Genomic DNA, 22,118 nt, shown 5'->3' with positions numbered 1-22,118 from the left:
GGCTTGATTGGTGGCAGGATACAGAGGCTGGTGACATTGTCCCAATTCAGGTGCATCCCTACCACAACTCTTTGGGTTACAGAGCTGGTATGAGAGGATTTATGTCTTTTAGGGACATCCCAGTCCTCTACTTCTTTTCAAGGAATCATTCACTTATGCCAGTGGAAGTTTTTTAAGACCCTCAAAGCCTTTCTGACATTCATTGTTGCAGTAAACTGGGACAAAATGGCTTTAAAGGCTTAAAGCTCACTTACAGCAGTGTGTTGAGCACAGATGCAAATGGTGTAACCCCAATACCTCCAGCCACGCAGAGGCTGACCTCGTAGTTCAGAGATTCCTCAAAGGGACTTCCAAAAGGTCCATCCACATACAGTCTGCATAAAGAGAAAAAAGCACACTTTTAGAGGAAGCTGTTAAAATCAGACAAAGGTAAAGAAAAGCAAGCTGGAATTATAACGCTATGAAGACTTTTTTAACAGTCTTTGGATGTAAAATATTTTTCCTGGAAAACTTTATGTGGGCAGAAATGAATGTACAGGTGGTAAGAAAAACTGTTACCTAAAATCTCTTGGCATGTTCCATGATTAGAAAGCTATTTTTTAATTGAACAAGTAGATGTGACTAAATTATGGCTTCCTATTTTGTCTGGTGTTAGAGGGCAAAGAAAGGACACTAGAAACAATGACTTGGAGGGTCATATATAAGAAATAAAGTAGTTTGGCTAGGCCTGCCTAGGAGGTTCATCTTATACACATTTTCTGAAGGGGGAGAAAAACTGATGAGTTTTTCCCCTTTGACTCATGCCTATTATTATTATAACCATTCTGTCCACTTGATTTAAAATATTATTTAGATGATTGTGTCCCATTTCCAACCCATTTTTAACACTTCAGATAGTACTGGATAGTACATTGAATATAATTTAAAAGTCAGCTTTATGTATTTTCAAAAGTTTGACCTCCTACAAGATCTTTCCTACAGTGCTGACAATCTGAGCAAGGTCACCCATAGACAGCTCAAAATTTATGGGCTGTAAGATTTCATACATGCTATTCTACCTATGGAAAACCAACTGCATATCTTACCTCAGTAACAGATTCATCTTTAGAAACTGCTACAAAGAGAACTGTAACAGGACATTTACTCAAGGCCTGTTCTGTGTATGACTCACTGGATCAGCATGTTTTATTTAGGTAACTGCTGAACACAGCCAAGTGTGGTGGGACCAGCACTGTGTGCAGCAGCTCAGGGAACAGTACTTGCCCACAGGTCTGCTGATCAAGAGCAAGCTTTGGCCTGAGTCCACTAAGGAGCTCCAACACACATCAGTTTCATGCACACACACTGGTACTTACTGCATAACTAAGCTGCACATACTCCACATCTAATGAAAGGGCCTAAGAGTCTCCTTTATAACAACAGCCAGAGAATTAAAGGCAGAGAAGACATCTCCTTTCTCAGACAAAGCCTTCCAAACCTCATCTGATTAATTCCTTTGGAGGGCTGGATTTTAGCCATAACTTAAGTTCTCAGTCTGATCTCATTTCTTTTAGTTTTGTGGTCTGACCCTTGGCATCATCTTACCAGTCAAGACAATATACTTGTCTGGGTGACTTTGGCCAATATGGTCCTTTTTAGGAAATTTTTTCCAGCCCTTTGCTATTGTTGCTTGACATGCCTCATATGTTAGGCTCCTTCTCCTGGATGCCTTAATTGAACACAGAAAACTACAAACTTTCTGATGGATCTGAAGGCTGATTTTTAACTATGTCCTGTCTTACAAACTCCATACTTGGTGACCTACCTGGAGAGAAAGGGAGAAGACACTGGCCCAGCCAAAGACATCATCAGAAGGCATTGGAAATGTTTTTAAGCAACAAAATTTTATAACCAAAACATCTTCAACCTAAATATGCTTACTCTTCTTTCTGCATTTATAGTCTCTATAGTATTCTACGTTCTCTTGGAGAATCTCAAAGCTTTGCAATGTCAGATATGTTAGTTCCAGCATGATGGGAATATTAGAAAAACAAATTCACTCCTTACTTAGGACAGACATATTGTTTTACACAATACAGCCAAGAAAAACTTAACTGGTCATGTGCATACAATGTAAACAGAACTTCAAGTATCTGCTCATTAAATGTTTCCTCTTACACAACACTTTAACTGGGCTTTATTCTCCACTAATGAAATGATACCACTGCTGGTGCAGAGGGCAGCAGCAGCTGCTTTAAGAGATCTAAAAGTTGCACTGTTTGACTGAGGAGGTAAAGAAGCAGCTTTTCTTTAAATAAGCAACAGGGGAAATGCTGAGAAGCAGGTTGTAGCACTGAAATAACCTGGTCCAAGGGATATTCTGAAAGAAGCCCACAAATGTTTTGGATCTCAGATGTATATGTAACAGATGTAACAGAGATCTAATTTTGGGATGTCAGAGTGTGTCAAAAACAAACGAACAAACAAACAAAAAAATCCCAAAATAACAAAGAGCAGCAACCCTGTCATTCCTGGCCTACTCCATATACATCTTACCCTAATCAGCCCCACCTAGCTGGTGAAATCTAGAGAATTGCTCCTAAATATATGAAGGGCAAAAGCACAGGCCTGAGGGAAATTCCTTACATTCTGGACAAGCAGCATTAACTTTTCTTTGGATACACAAACCTAAAGCCAACATTTTGAATGAAAAACACAACCTAATGAAACAAAAACAATCAGAGCACGTTTTTCCAGAAATTACCCCAGTGGATGTGACAACATTTATTTATTGTAGGAGTGCCACTTAACATAACTGCACTACTTGAGGACTACCTGGATGGGTGTAGCTATGTCTGATCTCAGAGAGATTAAGAAATTCCTGGGAAGTCTGAGTGTCTCTGAATAATACTGACATGATCAGGAGTGGAAAAATGCAAAACTAGATCTGGTCACCAGAAACCAGTCAAGCACAGTGCCTGCCAGAAATTCAAGGAACAACCTGCAATTAAATATGCATTTTGGTCAGAATGCTCCAGTTTGTGGTCCATTAGCCCCATTTGGCCTGCAAAATATTTCTATTTGCCCACTGTGTCTTCCTCTGAGGGAGTGAGGAGCAGTTGCTTGGACAGCAGATGCAGTCAGAGAAGCCAAGGGCCTCCTGCTGTGTCTGCATGTGGTCCAGCACACAGCAGCCAGAAGTCACTGCTTCCAAGTGTGAAAAAGAGAAATGGGAGAAAACCTGGAAAAATATTGCTACTGTGTTAACCCACTCCACCACTCAGAATGCCTGAAATGACTGATTCCAAGCATAACGTGATCTCCCTAGAAGATTTTGTTGGAGGTCATAAACATGCACTATTTAATCTCATTTTATCCCATGGGGATAATTTATAACTGAGACAAATGTGGCCCTGATGCCTTAATGGCAGTGGTCATTTATCCTTTTCTTATTCAGGCCAGTGGAAGCAAGAAACCTCCTGATGCCATATCAAATGGCACAGGGTTGAACAGAGCAGTGATTCAGTCATAGACTTCTGCAGAGATTATGCAATTTTTGTTTCCTGTCAACATGTTCCTCCTTTCATTTGGTAGGACAGAAAACTTTTGCATAAATGCAGTTCCTTATTGAAAATGAAATATCACAGTGCTCAATAAAAAGACAAGGGGGGTAAGAAGACTTTTTACTTCTTGAGCTGTGGCCCAGATATATCACACTACCATGCTATGCTGTCATATCCTCCCAGCTTTTATTTAATTAACATGAAGGAAGGGAATGGAATTTTACTAGAAGTTTAGAAATTGCCCCTGCAGGCAAACTTATTCAAATAACAAGTTGTTCGTTTCACATACATTTACTTCCAGTCTTAGGAGTGCTCTTGCTTATTATTGTGGCACAATTTTTTAGCTCAGATAGAGAAAAAAAAAGCTCTTCAAAATAGAATACATCACAAAAAACAGCAAAACACATTATTAAAAAGCATCTTACAGATATTTCTATTTAAAGCACACTTCCATTCTACAGTGCAGTGGTACAAAAATAGCCCAACAAGCACTAAACCAGCTTGTTCCAGTGCTGGGCAATGCTACTTCACTAACATGGGGCTGCCCTTAAACTGTCTCAGGGACACAGACAGCTGTACTGCTTTTGAGATCCAAGTCATTATTTTCCATAAGTAAATGTGTGGAGATACCTGCTCACACCTCTTGGACTTGGCTCTCAGTGCCATGCTTTGCTTCAGGTTGTAGGGGCCCTTAGAAAAGATAATGCTTTGATTGTATTTCACAACCCAACAGTAAATGATGTTATCACTTTTTTTTACTGGGCTCTCTGGGAGCTACTGTAAGACATTATCTGGGATATTAGTGCAATAACAGATGGATAGGGGAGTTAAATCAAGAGCTCGTAGGAAATTTTAATTAAAGCAGAACCATCATCTGCAAGCTGAACAAAATGCTTGGATACAAAGTACTGCATAGAGCACAAAAAGTGAAATCCTAGTCTGAGGTTTCAGGCAAAGCTCTTACCAATGTCAGCTGAAGAAGGATTTAAACCAGCAGCATGAGATTTTATGTCCTTGATATTCAGTTCTTACTAGAATCCACATTTAGGTATCTTTGTGTGAGCACACTAAGTTCTGGATACAGTCATAAGACACAGTCAATAAAGCTAATGGAGCTGAATTCCTGATTCCTTAGGAAAACATCACTGACATTCTCCAAAATCATAATGAAATCAACTAAACAACTCTTCTCACATGCTTCTTCTTCTCTTTTACTTGTCCTACCAAAACCGCATCTCAGTACTGATGGATTCAGCCTGGGAACTCCAAGGAACTGACTGTCTGATGGCTGAAGCAGTTTCCTTATGTTCTTCTGCTGCTCTAACTCTGCTGCACCAGAGAGATGCAATAATCTCTCTCTGATAACCCACACTATCAGCTTCCACCCCCACATGACAAATATTCAAACAAGCGCCTCCATGTTCCTCCCACACTTTCCTTCATGCCTAGGAGGGAATCACAGTAAACATCTGCAGAGCTATCTCATTATCTCCCTTCAAATTCCTTCTTAAGACTCCTCTTTCCTCTGATATCTAAGAAAACAGGCTCCTGATGTGCTCCCTGTATCTCAGTCATATTCTGGATCAGTGCTGTCCCACTGTTTCCCTGAATTTTGCTGTCTGATTGTATCCATCGGTGTCTGCTGTTTCTCCAGTTTAAGTTGGTTTGTCTCTCTGCTGTGTGGCTCTGTCTATCACAATGGCTTCCTGATGCATGACTCCTTCTTCAGGGCATCAGCAGAACATAGGTCAGAGAAGAACTGCTAGAAGCCATCCAAATCTGAAACGTGTATCACAGACCATCTTTCATAGTCTGCAGAAAGAAAAATGGACTACTGCACTGTTCTAGAACATTTTGGAGTCCAAGGCTCAATTCACATTTTCCAGTAAAAGCCTAGCTACAACAAATGATGTGATTTTTCAAAGAAGCTGCATTTACTACTATCAAAGATTAGAAAATATTTTCTGCAGCAAAAATCAAGACAGCCACTTCATTTTATGAAGTCAACATGCAACACTTCACAACATCATTTAAGCCTTAATTTATATGTGTACACTTCGACACCATTTTACCAGAGGGGTTGTGATTATTGACAGCATTTCAGTACCAATAGCCTTTTACAAAAGAACCACTAGTGAACAAAGCAAAGCATGCCATCCTTGGCTTTTATGGATTTCCAAAACTACAACAACTTTTCAAGGTTTAAAAGTGTCACAAAATGTGACATCTGGCATGTGTGATCAGAGATTTCCATGTGTTCTCCTGACACTGTGAAGGATGATGTTTCTATTAAAGCAATGAGCAGCTCCTTAGACAAGTACACTTGCAAAATCCAGTGGGTCCAATTAAATTTATACACTGTTTTGTGCAAGATTGCAAAGGGTTATGATGCTAATTCAGGTTTCATTAGCCATCCTCTCCTGACTTTTTTAAACTGCTTAAGTTTAATTTCTGGTTGTTTATTCATATTTTTTTCCTTCCAACTTCAAACATATTCTTACAGTATATACTAGAGCTTGCAGAAGTTTCCTTCTCTTTTCTACAGAAGCTGAGTCTTTGATCAGCTAGTGAAATATCTGATTGTAACAACATGGATGACTCAAAATACTACAGCATTAACTAGCACCAAATTTTCTTCAAATAGAAACCTGCCAAATCATTATTATTTTTAGAATCCTATAAGAACCATCACTTTTCGTACATCTCAGTTCCATTTAATTCTCTCTGACTGGGCAAAACAAAACAAAATCACCTTTTTTCAGCTTTTTATACTCTCAAGAGCCCAGAGGTAACTAAAGAAGCATTTCCAAGTCTAGAACATCCTTAGCAAGAGGAAGAATGTTGAAGGCATGATGATAAGGGTAAGACAGCGTAACAGCTGAACAGGCACCTGTATTTTTATGGATAATGCTCCTCCTGTAAATCACAAACTGAGATTCATGGGTTTCTGTGACATACAGTGCAGGTTCAGGAAGATTCCACTGGAGTGGGCGGGAACACTAGAGCAGCAAAAGTTGTACAATTACCTTTTGGGAGCTGGACTTGTGACAGAGGAGTGAGGAGGAGGAGAGAAGAAGAAAAGAATCTCCTAACTATGAATGAGAAGTTAAAAAAAATATGGAGATTGAACTACCACTGGTGGCAACAGAGAACAGACTTGCACCTCTGATGGACACCCTTATAAACACGGTTCTTCCTTGTTCATGGCTCCCACAGCCACCTGAAAGCAACCTCTCAGACCAAGTTAGTTTCCCTCAAAACTGAAAAAAATTATCTAAATATTTCCTGAAGTATTTATGGAGAACCCATATTCTTGACTACTCATTGCTGACTATTAGAGGAGAGAAGCAACAGTTTACACCATTCAATTACTCCATTAAAAAGGTCTATAAAATCACTATGAGAGCTACATTCAAATATAATTATAAACTGAGGCAACTTTGTTCTCTGAAAGTACATGTACTTTCTGTACCAAATTTTTGGGTCAATATTCTTAATTAATGTTGCATTAATTCTTCTCCATGACAACCTTTTTAAGGTCATTTTTACAAAATGTTCTCAAAATGTATTCCTTTGATTAAAGAACATACAATTCATTTTATTATAACAAGAAATCCCGTTGTACACCTTTTTCCTTACCAATTTCAATTTCTGTTTTGTAAAGTGCTTTTCCTCTCTATAAACTCATGTCCTACCAATTTTGCCTGGACTAATCAAGAAAAATTAAAACAAGAGCATTTGTAACAACTGCACTACCTTTTGCATCCTGCTTTTTGAAAATTTATTTGTTACATCATTAAGTGATAAAATGCTGCAGACCAGCAAACAAAACTAGGTAGATTGTGCTGGCCATATTTCTCCACAACCCACTCACTGACAGAGTAGTTATCTGCCTATCTCACTGCAAACTGTATTTCTGCTTTAGAGCAATCCACTCCCATACTTATCTTTGGTCTGTTTCAATATTTATAGGAAGCTTTCTGTTGTCTATACTGCTGCCTTTGGTGGTCATCTCAGAGAGGTGACAGATGGCATGGAAGGAGTGCCAATATTGGTCCTCTTCCTCGCTTGGTAAATGCTGCTCACTGAGACAGGATATCCCTTGTCTCCACACCAGTGGAAATATTTGCAGCATCAGTTTCTGTAGAAGCCTGGAAGGCAAGGTGGCTAATGCTCATGGTGTAAACAGCAACAGCTGGATGGACAGCTGTGGAGCCAAACAATGACTGTTGGTAGCAACAGCCAAGCATTGTTTGCATTAATACACTGTGAGAAAAAACAGGATATGGCTGGAGAAGGGGCCATACAGATGTAGGGCAGCACTCTCCTGGGACAAATATCTTTGTTCTGCCTCCTGGAGAAGAGCACAACAGAAGTGGGCACAGACTATAAAGGTGGGGATCAAGACCACCAAAGACCTCTGACCCCTTTCCATACTGATGCATATTGATGCAAACCCATTGCAGATTTCAGATGCTGTTTCAAGTTTTTCACATCTCTAATTATTACATATTAACCAGTACTGGAAGTCTAATGCAGACTTAAGCCCTCAAGCCAGGGTTTGGGTATTTTCCATTGAAGTAAGAATGGGAGAACTACATGGGAGTTCAGGACTCAGGAAAGCCAGACAGTACATACGTAAGTTTTACAGCCCTGGCAGCTCCTTTGCAGTTACAAATATACTCAGGAGACATATTATACCAAAGGGCAAAATACTTCTTTGGATAGAGTAGGCTGGGGAAAAAGAAGACCACTCTAGTTGAACATCCACACTGCCATAGGCTTTCCCAGTCAAGCTCCAGTACACCTTAGGGATGGGGAAAGAAAAGTTGGCTTCTGCTGACAAATCACAGGGATGACAAAGCACAGGATTTAAAATCCTAACTAGGTATCTGCAGAAACAAAAGGGGAGGAGAGAAGCAGCTGACTGAAGTGCTGGCAGATACAGCTGCCAGCAGATCAATCTGAAGACAAGGACAGGCATATCACAGTTCTCTCTAAAGTCAGCCCACTCAGGCTGCCTGGACTGGATTAAGTAGAGACAAAGAATTCAAAATTAAGAGAATATAAAGAAAAAACACAGAAAGGCAAATCTCACAATAAATTCTGCAGTTGGAATGAAGAAGTTACTTCTGCAATAAAATGGAATCCTCAATACCTGTTAAACCTAAACACAAATATTCTATCTAAAATGTAATACAATCCCTAGAAAAATCTGCCATGTCTCACTGCAAACTCCTTCCTGTCTTAGGGCTTATATTGGGCAAACAAAGTGACTTTGTCCAGTCACAAGCACATCTTTTATCTGGAAAACTCTCTTTTTAAAACAATGTCTCTCTTGGCTACACTGCATTTAAGGAAAGATGTTGATGTTCTCCATGAGCTTCATATCCTCTACAGGCCAGTGATTGTGCCTATAGAACTGGGTTACCTTTGGGGCAGCTTCATGCTGCAGCTTCATTATTGGCTTGGGGTCTGTAAAATATCTTTGCTTGAATTTAGCTGCCAGAAAGCCTAGAAAGAAATTCTCTAAATATGCCTCTGACAGTTGAAGAGAGAGGTCTGCAAGATACTGATAATGCAACTTCAGATGGCTTCCAGATGTTCAGTGATGGTCAGACAAGCTCATTTCCTTAGGCAGAGAGTCTCTTATCTGGAAGGGGATACAGACAACTGGCAAGACCAAAATGTAAAGAAAGAACACCTGCCCAGCAGTAGACTGAACCATATACAGTTGGAATAAAATGGCAGACAAAGGATGAGATCACCCAACTTGGAGCAGGAATTTCTGAAGTCTACAGAAGCCTACAGATGAGTCTGCACATAGATTCATTGGCAGAAGCTTATCATCTGCCAGAAAATATACTGCATTACATCATAGATGAGCTCAATGCAGTCCTAACTATCTTGACCTCCTCTTTGTTTTTCTCTGACTATGCTCCAACTTCTTATTTCCAGTTCTGTTTTTCAGAGTGAATGGCCTATTATTGTCTGCAGTGTTCCAGTTTCAGTACTGCCAAGGCCCTGTATAATGACATTATTATTCATAGGTGGTAGTGTCATTGCTACTACCTTTCTAGCCATACAAAGATGCCTCTGTGCAGCTGCCTTAGGTTATTCAAAATAAAGAAATGTTTATCCCTTGAATTTTTAAATTCCTTCAAGCTCTTACCTTTCTATGTGCTCATATTAACAGACCCTTACTTTTTAGCATTTCTCTTTGAGTTACATTTAAGAAGCTTACAGAGAACAGGTGATCCCAAACAAAACAGGTGACTGATTCGGTAAGAGACAGAGATACAGGACTAGTGTTTAATTACTGCAAATACATCATGCTTTTCCTAACCCTTCCCACCCTCACTTTTCATAAATATCCTGAGGTCTACAACCCACTGGGTGTGAGACACTGCTGCAGGACAAGGTGACTGAACAGAACAGAGGCTGGCCATCACAGCAGAATTAACACCTCTGGCACAGAGTCAGGGTCTAAGCCAAAGGAGCCTCTCCTGCAGGTTCAATATCAGCTCCTATCGACCAGGACTCCTGAAGCTGCTGTGCATATATACAGAGAAACATCACTGGGTGTGACTGGTCTTGTCATTATATACAACAACTTGTGACATATGAGACTTCTTGCACAAAATCAGTGTCTTGCACCTCCACACTGATCCTCACCATATTTGTCATCATTGTGAGATGCAGATCCCAAGACTGTGTCTCAGGTTTAATCTCAAATGACAGTGTTGACCAGTCAGAGAGGAGAAGAAGTTCACACTTTTAATCCCATCTCTCTCATGCTTATCCACTGTAATTTCCAGAATGTCACTTACATCTTCAGTCAATGCTCTTTGTTTTGGTGAAACCAGAAAGCAACACGTTCTCAGAACTCTCCTCCATGAGATAGGTTTAGTTTAAGTTTAATTAGCTTAATGCTTAACTTTACTTGAGGCTGCACCTCGAATCCTGTGTTCAGTTTCCCTCATTGCAAGAAAGACATTGAGCTACTGGAATGAGTCCAGACTGACAAGGGCAACGACACTCATAAGGGTCTGAAGTAAGTCCTGTGAGGAGTGGCTGAGGGAGCTGGGGTTGTTTAGCCTGGAAAAAAGGAAGCACAGGAGGGACCTTATCACTCTCTATAACTGCCTGAAAGGAGGTTGTAGCCAGAGTCTCCTCCCAGGCAACTAGTGACAGAACAAAAGGACATGGACTCAAGCTGTGCCAGGGGAGGTTCAGGTTGGACATGAGGAAGAATTTTTTCACTGAAAGGGTGGTTAAACATTGGTGACATCCAGTCACCATCTCTGGAAGTGTTCAAAAATGAAAGCACAAGGCACTACATTAGTGGAATGGTTTAGTTGACTTAGTGATGTTTGGTCATAGGTTGGACTCGATAATCTTGGAAGTTTTGTTCCAACCTTAATGATTCTATAATTCTAACATTTCACACTTTAATACACACAGACAAAAGGCTGTTATAAAGTATGAGCCTAACAGTTTCCCCACCCCATGTCAGTCTTTCTTATTCAACAATTTCTCTTTTGATGAACTATCTGACATTTCTGCCTATTGGAACTCATCTTCCTTTTCTTCCATCCATCTCTTAAAATTTGCCAGATGATTCAGAAATTTCATTCCATCTGCTCTGATATACACTATCCTCCCTGGTCCAATATCATCCAAGGATTTAATTAACTTGGTGTTTACATCTCCCTCCTTATCATTCATTATTTGATATATTGAAAGAACACATCCCAAGATGAATTGCTCCCTATTTGACACCTTACTCATTTTAAAGCTCTCTGCTTAAGAACTATTTGCTGCTTCCCACCTGTCAACATTGACTTTTTCTTCATTTAATACACCGTGCTATATTCTTATCTAGATAATACTTTGCTGAATTATTTATAGAAAAAAAATCTGATTCTGGTACAAAACAAACGGCAAAAATGCCACTGAACTACATGATATCAGAATTTAGTTTTGCAGGAGTAAAAGGTGTATTATCAGACAGAAATACACTATAAAAGTAGATTAGCTTTAGTGGAACAGCTTTTTGCCATTTATCTTCTATGATGCCTATGACTGCAGGTAGATAATAGGGCATGGGTAGTACAGACTGGATGAAATTCCAGCCCTCTAGGTTCTATGTATCCACTAAACCTTGTCATTGTAAGACCTCACTCTTTATCCATCAGCTGCAATCAGTGATTTAGTTGTTCCACATATCACATAGTTTGCGTCTGTTTAAGGATTCCCTTAACAGCTGTATTTTAAATAAATTGTAAAGGTAAAATTGGACAGACAGGTGAATATTTTCTGGTTGTTCCTCTCTGAGATTCTGAAAGCTGCATTACTGTTTTTCCTAATGGCTGTATATATCAACCGTTCGCTAAACCACCACTGAATGTTTCTAACATCTCTTCAACTGCTGTGAAAGGGCTTAAAGATCCTTAATCAACTTCCCCCTTGGTGTAGGAACTTTACAAAGAGCAAAAAGAGAAAGGAGGAATGCAGCAGCTTAGGTGCTGTGCTGGGATCAACCCAGTCTCTGTCATACCTTTCTTAGGAGAACCTGGGCAAGTCAGCTTGACACTGTGACAGTATCTACCTGTTAGACACAAATAGTTGTATTTCTCAGACAGAGACAAGCATTGCAAAAATGACTTCATTAAAAGTTTGTGAGGCCCATAAATACCCTGTAATGGTGGTCATAAATTTTATCAATAAATGGATCACAATATTTAATGAGCAAGTAAAAGGAAAGGAGTACAACATTACACAAAGGAGTGTTTCTAGATATTTGTTTTATGGCTTCCATCTGCCCAACTGATGGCTTTTATCTTCAGATGTGACCTGACAGTTTAAAAAAGGGTAAGCAACAGCTTCATGTCTCACTGGAGAAGCCTTGCCAAGGCAAACAAATTAAAGAAAGGGCAAAGATGACTGTGGATAAAGCCACCATCCTTGTTATCTCCTTGTTAATCCTATTTCATCAGTTTAGCTAACCTTAGATGACAGTGTTCAAATATCTGAGTGCCCAGGGGGGTTTTTAACACAAGTGGTCCAACGACAATAAAACCATACATGCCTTAGAATTACTTTTAGTATATATTTTTCTGTGAAGCAGCTTTAATGATAATTTCCCTTGAAATTTCATTCTTCAAGGAACCTTCAGTACAGAGATAAACAGATCCCAGACTCTGCAAAATTGAGATATTTTTGGTTTATTAATAGATGCTAAATATCTCAGTCATAAGTCTTCTTGTTGGATATCATAAGAAGGATTGAACAAGGGAACAAGCTAAACCTAACTGGATCATAATTGCCAAAACATTTCTACATGGTGCACATGCTATTCACTGGTGCCAGAAGCTGAGTTCAGGGCCAAATAACTAAAAACAAAGTTGAATTGGTGAGGGGGGTGCCTCTGATCACAAACAGCTGGAATAGCCAATGAAGACATAAATGGATTTCTTAAATCCAAGTGATGCTATTAAGAGCTGCCTGCAGCCAACCTGCTCTATTTTGCTATCAAATTACTGAGAGAGACAGATCAGATTTTGATAGCTCCCATTTGCATGGCTTCTTTAAAGTGGATTCCTTAACTGTAGTGCAAATATGCACCAATAAAAAAAGTTAGCCATCAACTATCACGTATTCAGTTACTGCCATCTAACAACAGAAAGACAAAATGTATACAGATGCACACTAACTGTGCTCTCAGACAGCAAGGCACAGCTACAGATGGAGCAGTGAAAGCTAGGAAAGTTCCCATCTCAGCTTCTGCTGACTCTGAAAAGAGGGAAGCAGGGGCTGAGCTCCAGGGACAGCCATTCTGCTGCACTTAGATCTTGGAATTAAGATGTTCAAATGCTAATGGAACCATGCGTGAAAGAAGACTTGCAGATGCTGAACTCAGCCTGTTTTCTCATCAGGACACAGCAATCCACAAATAAATGAACAAGACATTCCCTCAACCCTCCTTCCTAGTACAAAACAGAGGGAGATGAGGTTGTCCATCAATACCAACATGGCTTGCCAGTCAGTCACAGAAGAGCAGTGCCCAGAGACTCTCATTACAGCCTGTGTTACTGAACAAGCTCATTACATTTTGCTCTGCTGATCCCACAGGGTAAACCTGCTCTTTTGAGCTAAGGAATCTTTCTCCATGTAATGTATGGACTGTGTACAAAACAGAAAGATACATCTTCCCTTCCCTTCCCTTCCCTTCCCTTCCCTTCCCTTCCCTTCCCTTCCCTTCCCTTCCCTTCCCTCTATTCAGAACACAAACTATAGTTGGGTTTTTTTTCCTTTTGCCTCAGTTCAGCAGCCATGTCTGACATATGTGAGTTGATGCAGAATTTCATGTTGTCTCCTTGAAACAAAACAGGGCTGACAGAGGGGCTGGCATGTAACAACTGCCCTTCACAGAAAGTCTGCTCTTTCTGGATGGAAAGCAGCACAGCATTTCACTCTGGCATAACTTAAATATGTAACCAATGACTATTACACTGGTTACAGATCAGCAGTGATCCTTCAGGACAGCACCACTCAGAAACACTGGGACAGACACTGAATTGCTCACTGCATCACCCTAATAAACAGATTTTGGTACTTTCTAGTCTTTCTTTCAGCTTATACTAAAAAAATTATGGAAAGCCTGGGTTCAGTTCACAGCTCCAGAGTTTACCTTATACCAGCTTGAATGAAGTGCCAGTTTCCTAGATTTGAGAAAAGTGAGTGGGATCTCTCCAACGCACTTCAAACTCTTACTCATGGAGTGACGTGCTGAAATCCTAGAGATGGTTCCCTTGAAAACTGCAGTGGCAGGAGATACTCTCGGTGTATTATTAATATCACAGAGTTTCATCTTCATGATGCCCAAACAGCCAGAACATCAGGTTTGTGACTCCTTCACAAGATAACATTACACCTACATGATTTACCTTGTCCAAGTTGAAGCACAGGAAAATAGATGGCTCAGTTTTGCCACCATTTCTTTGCTTGTTGTGGTAAAAGAGCACCACATGATGGAAAATTACTAACAGCCACTTCCATTGCTGTATTTTTCCTAACAACATTAGGAAATAAGGCACAAGAAAAAAAGTAAAAATAGGTTTCAAAAGTCTTTTGAGAAGGGATGTAAATACCTTCATTTTGAAGAAATCACTGTAAATGCATGTCTGCATTTCAAATATTATTTGGAAACTTCAGCTACCCATGCAAGTAAAAGAAAAATTTAATATATTGTAAGAGTTTCAGAACTGGATCAATATAATAAAAATATTCAATCTGGTGATTTGTCTAAAAGAGGAACTAATTAAACCTGAAGAATATTAGAAATCACCAACACTAATGTACCTAGAAAACCTATTTTAATCTTGAAGACACAGTATACACTGAGTGGAAATACAAAGCTATAATATCCTTACGTAACATCATGATGCACCATACAGAGGGAATACTAGACCTTGGAAACTCTCAGGCATTTTGCTTTCATAAGACACTTTTGAGTATTTTTTGAAACTAGAGAGAATACAGAGAACATTTGTAATATAAGTTATCATTTCCACACTGGTGAAGCAGACCTGAGGTAAGAGGACTGACCCTGATGCTGCGGGGGTTTTTGGAGTAGGCAGCAATTTTGCTTTATAGAAGCTCCTGGGGGAATGAGAAAGTTTTAAAAGTTTGATTTTAAATGAGAGTTTGATTCTACATGACTTTCAACCCCACACAAATTTAATTTAAACCTTGTTTTATAAAGATACCTTGACAGCAATAGATAATTAAGACATAAAGCAAAGTATTGTATGAAAGTTATTAGGCTAAAAAGCAAATGATTTTCATATCTTTTCTTTCTGATTGGTGCCTATAATACACCTTCTCTCATTGCTTTAAGGGAAGAAAAAATGTCACCACATTCTTGATACAACAGAAATGCATCATTAATCACCTCACTTGACACACCTGATGCCTCACATCAGGTGCAGATGCTTAGACTAATAATTTTCTACAAATGTTTAACCCACAAGATTCTTCTATTAAAAAACAACAGCCAGGAACTCTGACTATCACCAAATTGATCTTCACTATCCAACAAATCAGTACATATCTTCTATCCAAACAGCTTTTTTGTTTGGACTTATCTACTTTAGTCTCCAACTCTGTTTGTGAGCAGCCTCAGCCAGCTGATTAGGCAACAATCAGAAAGGATTTGGCAGCTAATATCATGGGCTGTTGCAGTCCTGCAGCTGCTAGCAATGTTTTCCAGCTGCTAGCTGTCTGGCCATTCAAAAGCACTTGTGATTCTTTCAAACTACTTGATAAGGTCACAGAGGAAGTTTCCTTGGGGCTAGGCTTGGCCCATTGGGCACTATCAACCAGCAGCCAACTCCTGTCCTCATGACTGAGGATAATTAACATCTGCAATAACATACTATAGGACGAGACAGCTTTTCCACCACTGCCAATTTTTACAACTTCATAGTTCTGAGCTAAGCTATAGCCCAGATGTTGAGACAACTTCCTCCATGAAATGGGGTTGATGTGTATATTTGGGGATGCTCAATTCAGGGTGGTCCTCTTGGCATCCCACAGCCCAGGTCTCCTATATATTTCTCTGAAGAGACAGGGAATGGCTTTTAGATCAACATGGGCCTGTTGCTGCCTCTGATTATCACCAAGAGTTTATAGGCCAACAAGTTTAATGAAAAAGAAATGTGAAGTGTCTCCCTCACATATACCTTAAAGAGCCTGGCACTCAGAATTAAACCACTCCACCAGTGCCACGCACCAAAAGCCTGCTAAAACTTAAACCCAGGCTCTTTGTGCTTTCCTCTCCTCTGCAGTATTAAAGCATGAAGAGACACTTGTGATACACATGAAATGCTTATCTCACACTTTACCTGCACCTTCAAACCTATCTGGCAAATGGCCAGAACTGCAAAGAGTGTTGATAAATTGCTACCATTGTTAAAGACCAGGAAGTACATTTATGGCTTATGTCTAACATGAAACACAAAGGACAACATGGCAGGCAGCTTTTTCTTTTTCCTCCAAATGTTTAGGGGCATAACATAGTCCACTTTGCCCCTTATTATAGCTGGAATCTTTCTTTTTTTCTTTTTCCACCAAGACTTACTAACAAAACACCAATCAAAGATGTTGCCTCCTTTAACAGATTTGGGGTCCCTCACTGAAAGAATGGGGCCAAAAATAAAAATGCTAATGTGCAGGTAGGTGTATAGGAGTGAATGAAGGATGCTGTCCCCTTTTACCCAGAGTCACATGGAACCACAGAGTGGTTGGAGTTGGAAGGGACCTCTGGAGGTGATCAAGTTCAACCCCTGCCTGGAGTAGGTTGCACAGGACTGCTGAATCCAGGAGGAAATTACTACTGTCAACAACCAAAACTTCTTAGCACTAGTTTATCTTCTTTTCCAGAGCCTGGTGCTTGGATTGCTGTAACTATGGTAATTGTGAAACTACTTTCTTTAAACTAATATAAGCCATTATTTTTAAAACTATGATAAAATTGGATACAAGGGCGGAAGAGATCATTTTAACTCTTACATAATGAATCAAACAACCTCATTAATATTTTCAGCATCAAACTACTATAACTTGTGTATGAGTTGTTTTAAAAAAAACACCCCTCAAGATACCTGGTGGCAGAAAACTCCCCACAGTCTCATGATGCTGTTGAGTAGTAGACATGTACGTATCAATTAATCAGCAAGCTTTATTAAAATCCATGTTCATACTCCCAGATAGCCAAATGAAAACCAGCTCTAATGATTTGTCTTACCCCATTCACTTTGAACAAAGCAATGATTTCATCTTCCAAAAGTTGTGAAAGGTTAAATCATCTTTTATTCTCAGTTAGGCATTTCCCATTTTCAACTAGGATTACCACAATGTTTTTCATGGAACAGTTCATGCCTATTAATGAGCCACAACTAACTAAAGGTAAGTTCAAGCAGCATCTAGAATGCTTGCTACTTAAAAGAGAATATGTATGTACATGGAGCTTCAGTTTTGCATGTATGTTGCTGCACAAATCTCTTTTTTTTTTCCCCCACATCTTTCTACCTAGAAAGATTTATACTTGTGCCTTAGATTTCATGTCTGAGCCCTGTTGAAGTTAGCAGCAAAATTCCCCTTGACATTAAGGGGACTGGTTCACTCTGTGCTGTTGTTACATGAACTCGAGGCTACTGAAAACAGAACAAAAGTGTCTTTATTTTGCAAGTTACTGCAGTACTGTACTGGTACTCTGAACAAATATAGCCTATGTCTCAAGGAATTTATGACCCATATCTTAGTTTAATGTGCAGTCCTAATATTTCAAGATACTGATTCGGTCCCATTTGATATTATCTGGATGGGTCCATATGAGTTCTTTGTAGAATCTGAGCTCAAATATGTAATGCACACTATGAATTACTGTCCTCCTTCTTTCTGTTTTCATTTCAGTTTCAAAAAAATTTAGATCCAATACTTGCATTTTTAATTCCCTGTAACATGACTGCTCTTTTTAATGAACAGCTACCAGCTCCCCCATTGATACTGTTCTTTCCATTTTGTAAAAACCTCTAATGACAGGAAAATGGACTTTAATTAGAATGAAGGTTTTATTATCATGGATCTCAGCCTTGCACTGGTTTGTATACTCTACAGAAAAAGGTGTTATCACTGCAAAAAGCCACACTAAAAAAAATAAAAAAATAAAGAAAAAAAGAGACAAAATCCTAATCTCATATTCTTCTTGAACAGCTTGAATTTCTTTTAAAGGTCATTCCTCCTTAAGCATGTCTCTTTTTTAATCAAGTCATCAAAGTCTCTTTTTTAATCAAGTCATCAAAATTCTCTGAAACTCAGGTTTCTGAGGACATAGACTGATGATGAGATAGTTTGCTTCTAGCCTGCATTTTGAAATAAGTCTTGGAGCATTTCAAAACCAGTCATTTTCATACTTCATGTACAATGCCACACAAAGCATTTAAAGTGCTTGTGTGGGCACTTCTGAAAGGCTCCTTCATTTGGCACCTTCCCATCTGATTTCAGCAATATGGGCAGGCCACATGTTTTTGCAGTGGAAAAGAGGATAGATGTTATTTCAGATGAGAGAGCCAACTGCACACAACTGAGAGGACTGTGGAAGACCTGATTTCTATTTCTGGTCTCATCCCAAGGAGAACTGCTCCTGGATGATGCTGGTACCTCACATCAGAGTTCCATGCCTCAGTTTTTCCTCTATAACAAGAGGACATCTTTTGTAAAGCACTTCACAGGTAGTCTTTAATAGAAAAGCACTCCTTAAAAGTTCTCCACTTCTTTTAAAATTAAAAATCTCTTTTCCTTTGCAATGAAGATTCAGTGATGAATACACAGGTCACGATTTTGCCCCTTGAAGAACATCAGGGAAGATATTGCCTTTGTTTCTAATGCAAACTGAACTGGGTTTCTAGGCCATGCTCTGCTAGCTGCTCCTATGCTTGTTTCAATCTGTGATTCAAGAGAATCTCAGTGGATGCACTGCCTGAGAAGCATCACTTCCAGCAGCCATATCTCACTACCTTCTTGTGTTAGACACAAATTATTTTCCTCTAAAAAGAAAAATGTTCTCAAGACAGCTGCAAATAAGACTTAAGCTTTACTCCTGGGGTATTATTTATGAAATTTCATCTGTTTCTTGGCTCAGATCTCAAGCTGTAGGATACTGCCACAGATCCATTACCATTAAAATAAATAATTGGGAACCAGAAGACACAATGGTTTAGGGAGGGCACTAACTTCTGCCGTCTATTTGTCTAGACTTTTCCATGAGGAGAATTGAATAACACCATTTAGCTTTGTTTGAGCTGAAATTTCTCCGCAGCTTTTCAAAGATGACCTTCAGAAATATGTATTTGAAGATACATACGTATCGATATATATCAAGAAGCTGTATTTTCTGGGATTTTTCATGATGTGAAAATTACCAGAATTTTTGTGCATACACAAGACTACCTTAATTTACTGTGAACATATGCAAAAGAAAGGTTTGTAACTTTATGACTGATGAAAAGCAAATGCATTTGGAATATTATTTCATCATACCTGATAGGTTTTAAGATCATTTTTTTCTCCAAAATTCAAGACTTTGTCATTCCATTTAGATAATAAAGATGTATTTCTTATACACCCAAATTTATGAGTTTAGATTATCTCCCTATTCTATAAAGAAGTGCTGTTATTTCTCCAGGTGCACATTATGGAAACAGTCACCAAAATGTTGTTTTTCTTCATTCCTGCCTTTTTTTCCTTCTTTGTTTTGTGTTTTTGTTTTTATTTCATTTTATTTTAAAAATAAGTGGGAAAACTTTTGAAATGTTTTAAGATTTTGGGAGAGAGACCTCTTTAGCAAGCCTTACCCTGCAAGAAATTATTATTTATTTTGTTCAAGATAAGGGCAAGCTTTAAACTGATCTCCATCCTTTCGTATGGAGGTGACATTTCAGATGGCAAAGGACTTTCTTCTTCAGGAGAAAATGGCACAGTGACATGGCAGAAACTGGAAATTGAAGTTAAAAAATTTATCACAGGTGAAGAAACTGACAAGTGAAACAAGCTGATGTAAAGGCTTGTGAGTTTTCCAGATTTTAATATCTCAATTTGATTCTAAATTCCTGCTCTGGCTGAGGAAAAACTTGCTGCAGGGATTATCAGTAATTCTCTATGGCTTATGTTAAGAAGGGACTCAAATTAGCTGGAACATAACCACTCCTTCTGTTCTTAAAATCTGTGAATCACCCAAAAACTTTTTTATCAAACCCACAGAAGACAAGAGTGAAGACTGCAAATATTTCTGAAGGGGAAAAAAAAGAAGCAAATAATCCCTCTAAAAAACCCCACATATTTATATGAGGATTTCAGCACTAACTTGAAAATATAAAGTACGACTGAACTGTCAAGTTACTTCTAGACAGAAAAAAACCTGCTAAAAACCTGTAATGCCACAAGCATTTCTGGCACATCCCTCTTTAAGTGCTGCTTTGTGCCATGTCAGCCTCTTTCCTGCCTTATTCACCCATCGACCTAATTTCTCACTCTCCGCTTCTTCTATCACTTTCCTTATCATTCTGTTCTTTTGGGTTTGTTTTTTTCTTTTGACACTATCAGGGCCAGCTACAAGTGGCACTTCTCCCTGGCACTTCAAGGCAATTGCATATCCTTCCCCTGTGCACACAGCACAGGCAGTCAGGAGCAGAGTGGAGTCAGCAGGGATGGAGCAACCTAAACCCCTGCTACCACCAAGCACCCTATCACATGCTGGACCCTGCAGCCAAATTAATGAGCATAGTGCCTTCTTCAGGAGCAATCCTGTGCAGTCTTTGCTGCACTCTAGCAGTTCTTGCATTTTATGAGTAAAACTGTGGACAAAACATGTAGGAATGACATCAGCAAAGTGGACAAGCACGGAAAGCATGAAGTGGATACCAACATGAGAAAAGCACCTGCAGAAATGTGCTAAATGTGAAACCCTTAAAGGTTTTTTATGAGATACAGCAGCCATAATGCTCATTTGAAAAGCAAGGAGTCAGGATAAGATTTGTTGGAAAAAGTTTGGTTTGCTGACAGACCCAATTGTGTTGAGGTAACTCCCCTCAGTGACTTCAGCAGGCTTGTGGAGTGAGGGAGAGCAGGACGGAGCTGCAGATACATCTGTCATCTGTTTTGCATGCAGAGGGTTTTCCCAGGCAGCTGTGCACCCCAATCCATTTGGTTGCCCACAGCTGCAGGTTTATTCTTAGTTTCAGGAATGCAAATCCTTGTGGACATGGTAATGGCTTCGTGTCAGCAAGGAGACAGGTTTTCCCCTCAAAATAGTTCTCTTTGTGGACAGGTCAGTTTCCAGATTAAGTGGATAAGGATATTTGGTCACATCTGATTCCTGAACCACGTTAGTCACTTGAGGTATCAAAACTACTTGCCTGGATTAGATTGCTCTTGCTAGTTCTGTAACATATAACTACATGCAGTGTAGTGTGTTTTCATTAAAAACTCTACTCTAGGCATGGGACTGAAGCATAAGATAGAGGCAAGCTCCTTCTGCTCTGCAACCCCGTGAAGAAAAGTGAGAGGACAAACACTGCAGGCTGGGCTGGCTGGGTGGGTGCTGTCCCACCAGCTGGCAGAGCGCTGTGTCCCAGCCCACAGGCCATGGTGAGAACTGGTGCTCATGATGCCATGTGGGCACACAGTGGAGCATCAAGAAGTCAAGCTGATGTGCTGTGTAGCTTTATAAGACTTGATCTTTGTAAGATCCTCTGCTTGCCAGAGCAGGTATTGGCTCCTTGGCTAAGCCAGAGATGTCCAAATAAACTCAGGCAAACACAAGGACAATAAAAATATTGCACATTTCTCCATCAATTAGGAGGGCAAAGCAAGTTTCTTTGACACATTTACCCCAGAAAATCCAGCATATTCTAGAAAACTTAATGTCCATGCATATTCTAGAAAACTTCTTCCAGACATTCCAGTGCATGGACATCTCTGAGTACAACATGCACCCAAAATTATCTGGCTGTT

At 39.5% G+C, this 22,118-nt stretch overlaps 1 protein-coding gene across 1 annotated transcript in view; it reads right to left on the bottom strand.

Annotated features, from left to right (window-relative positions):
- The window catches only part of NOX4 (NADPH oxidase 4), a 100,452-nt gene that overhangs the window by 12,580 nt on the left and 65,754 nt on the right, over nt 1–22,118 (bottom strand). Inside the window, exon 14 of the mRNA XM_014311792.2 lies at nt 255–374. Within this exon, the coding sequence (XP_014167267.2) occupies nt 255–374 (120 nt within the window). The remainder of the gene's footprint in view (nt 1–254; nt 375–22,118) is intronic.

The sequence above is a fragment of the Geospiza fortis genome, unplaced genomic scaffold (genome assembly GCF_000277835.1).
Source record: "Geospiza fortis unplaced genomic scaffold, GeoFor_1.0 scaffold16, whole genome shotgun sequence".
NCBI classification, from domain to species: Eukaryota; Metazoa; Chordata; class Aves; order Passeriformes; family Thraupidae; genus Geospiza; species Geospiza fortis.
This window is presented reverse-complemented; position numbering and strand designations above follow the sequence as displayed.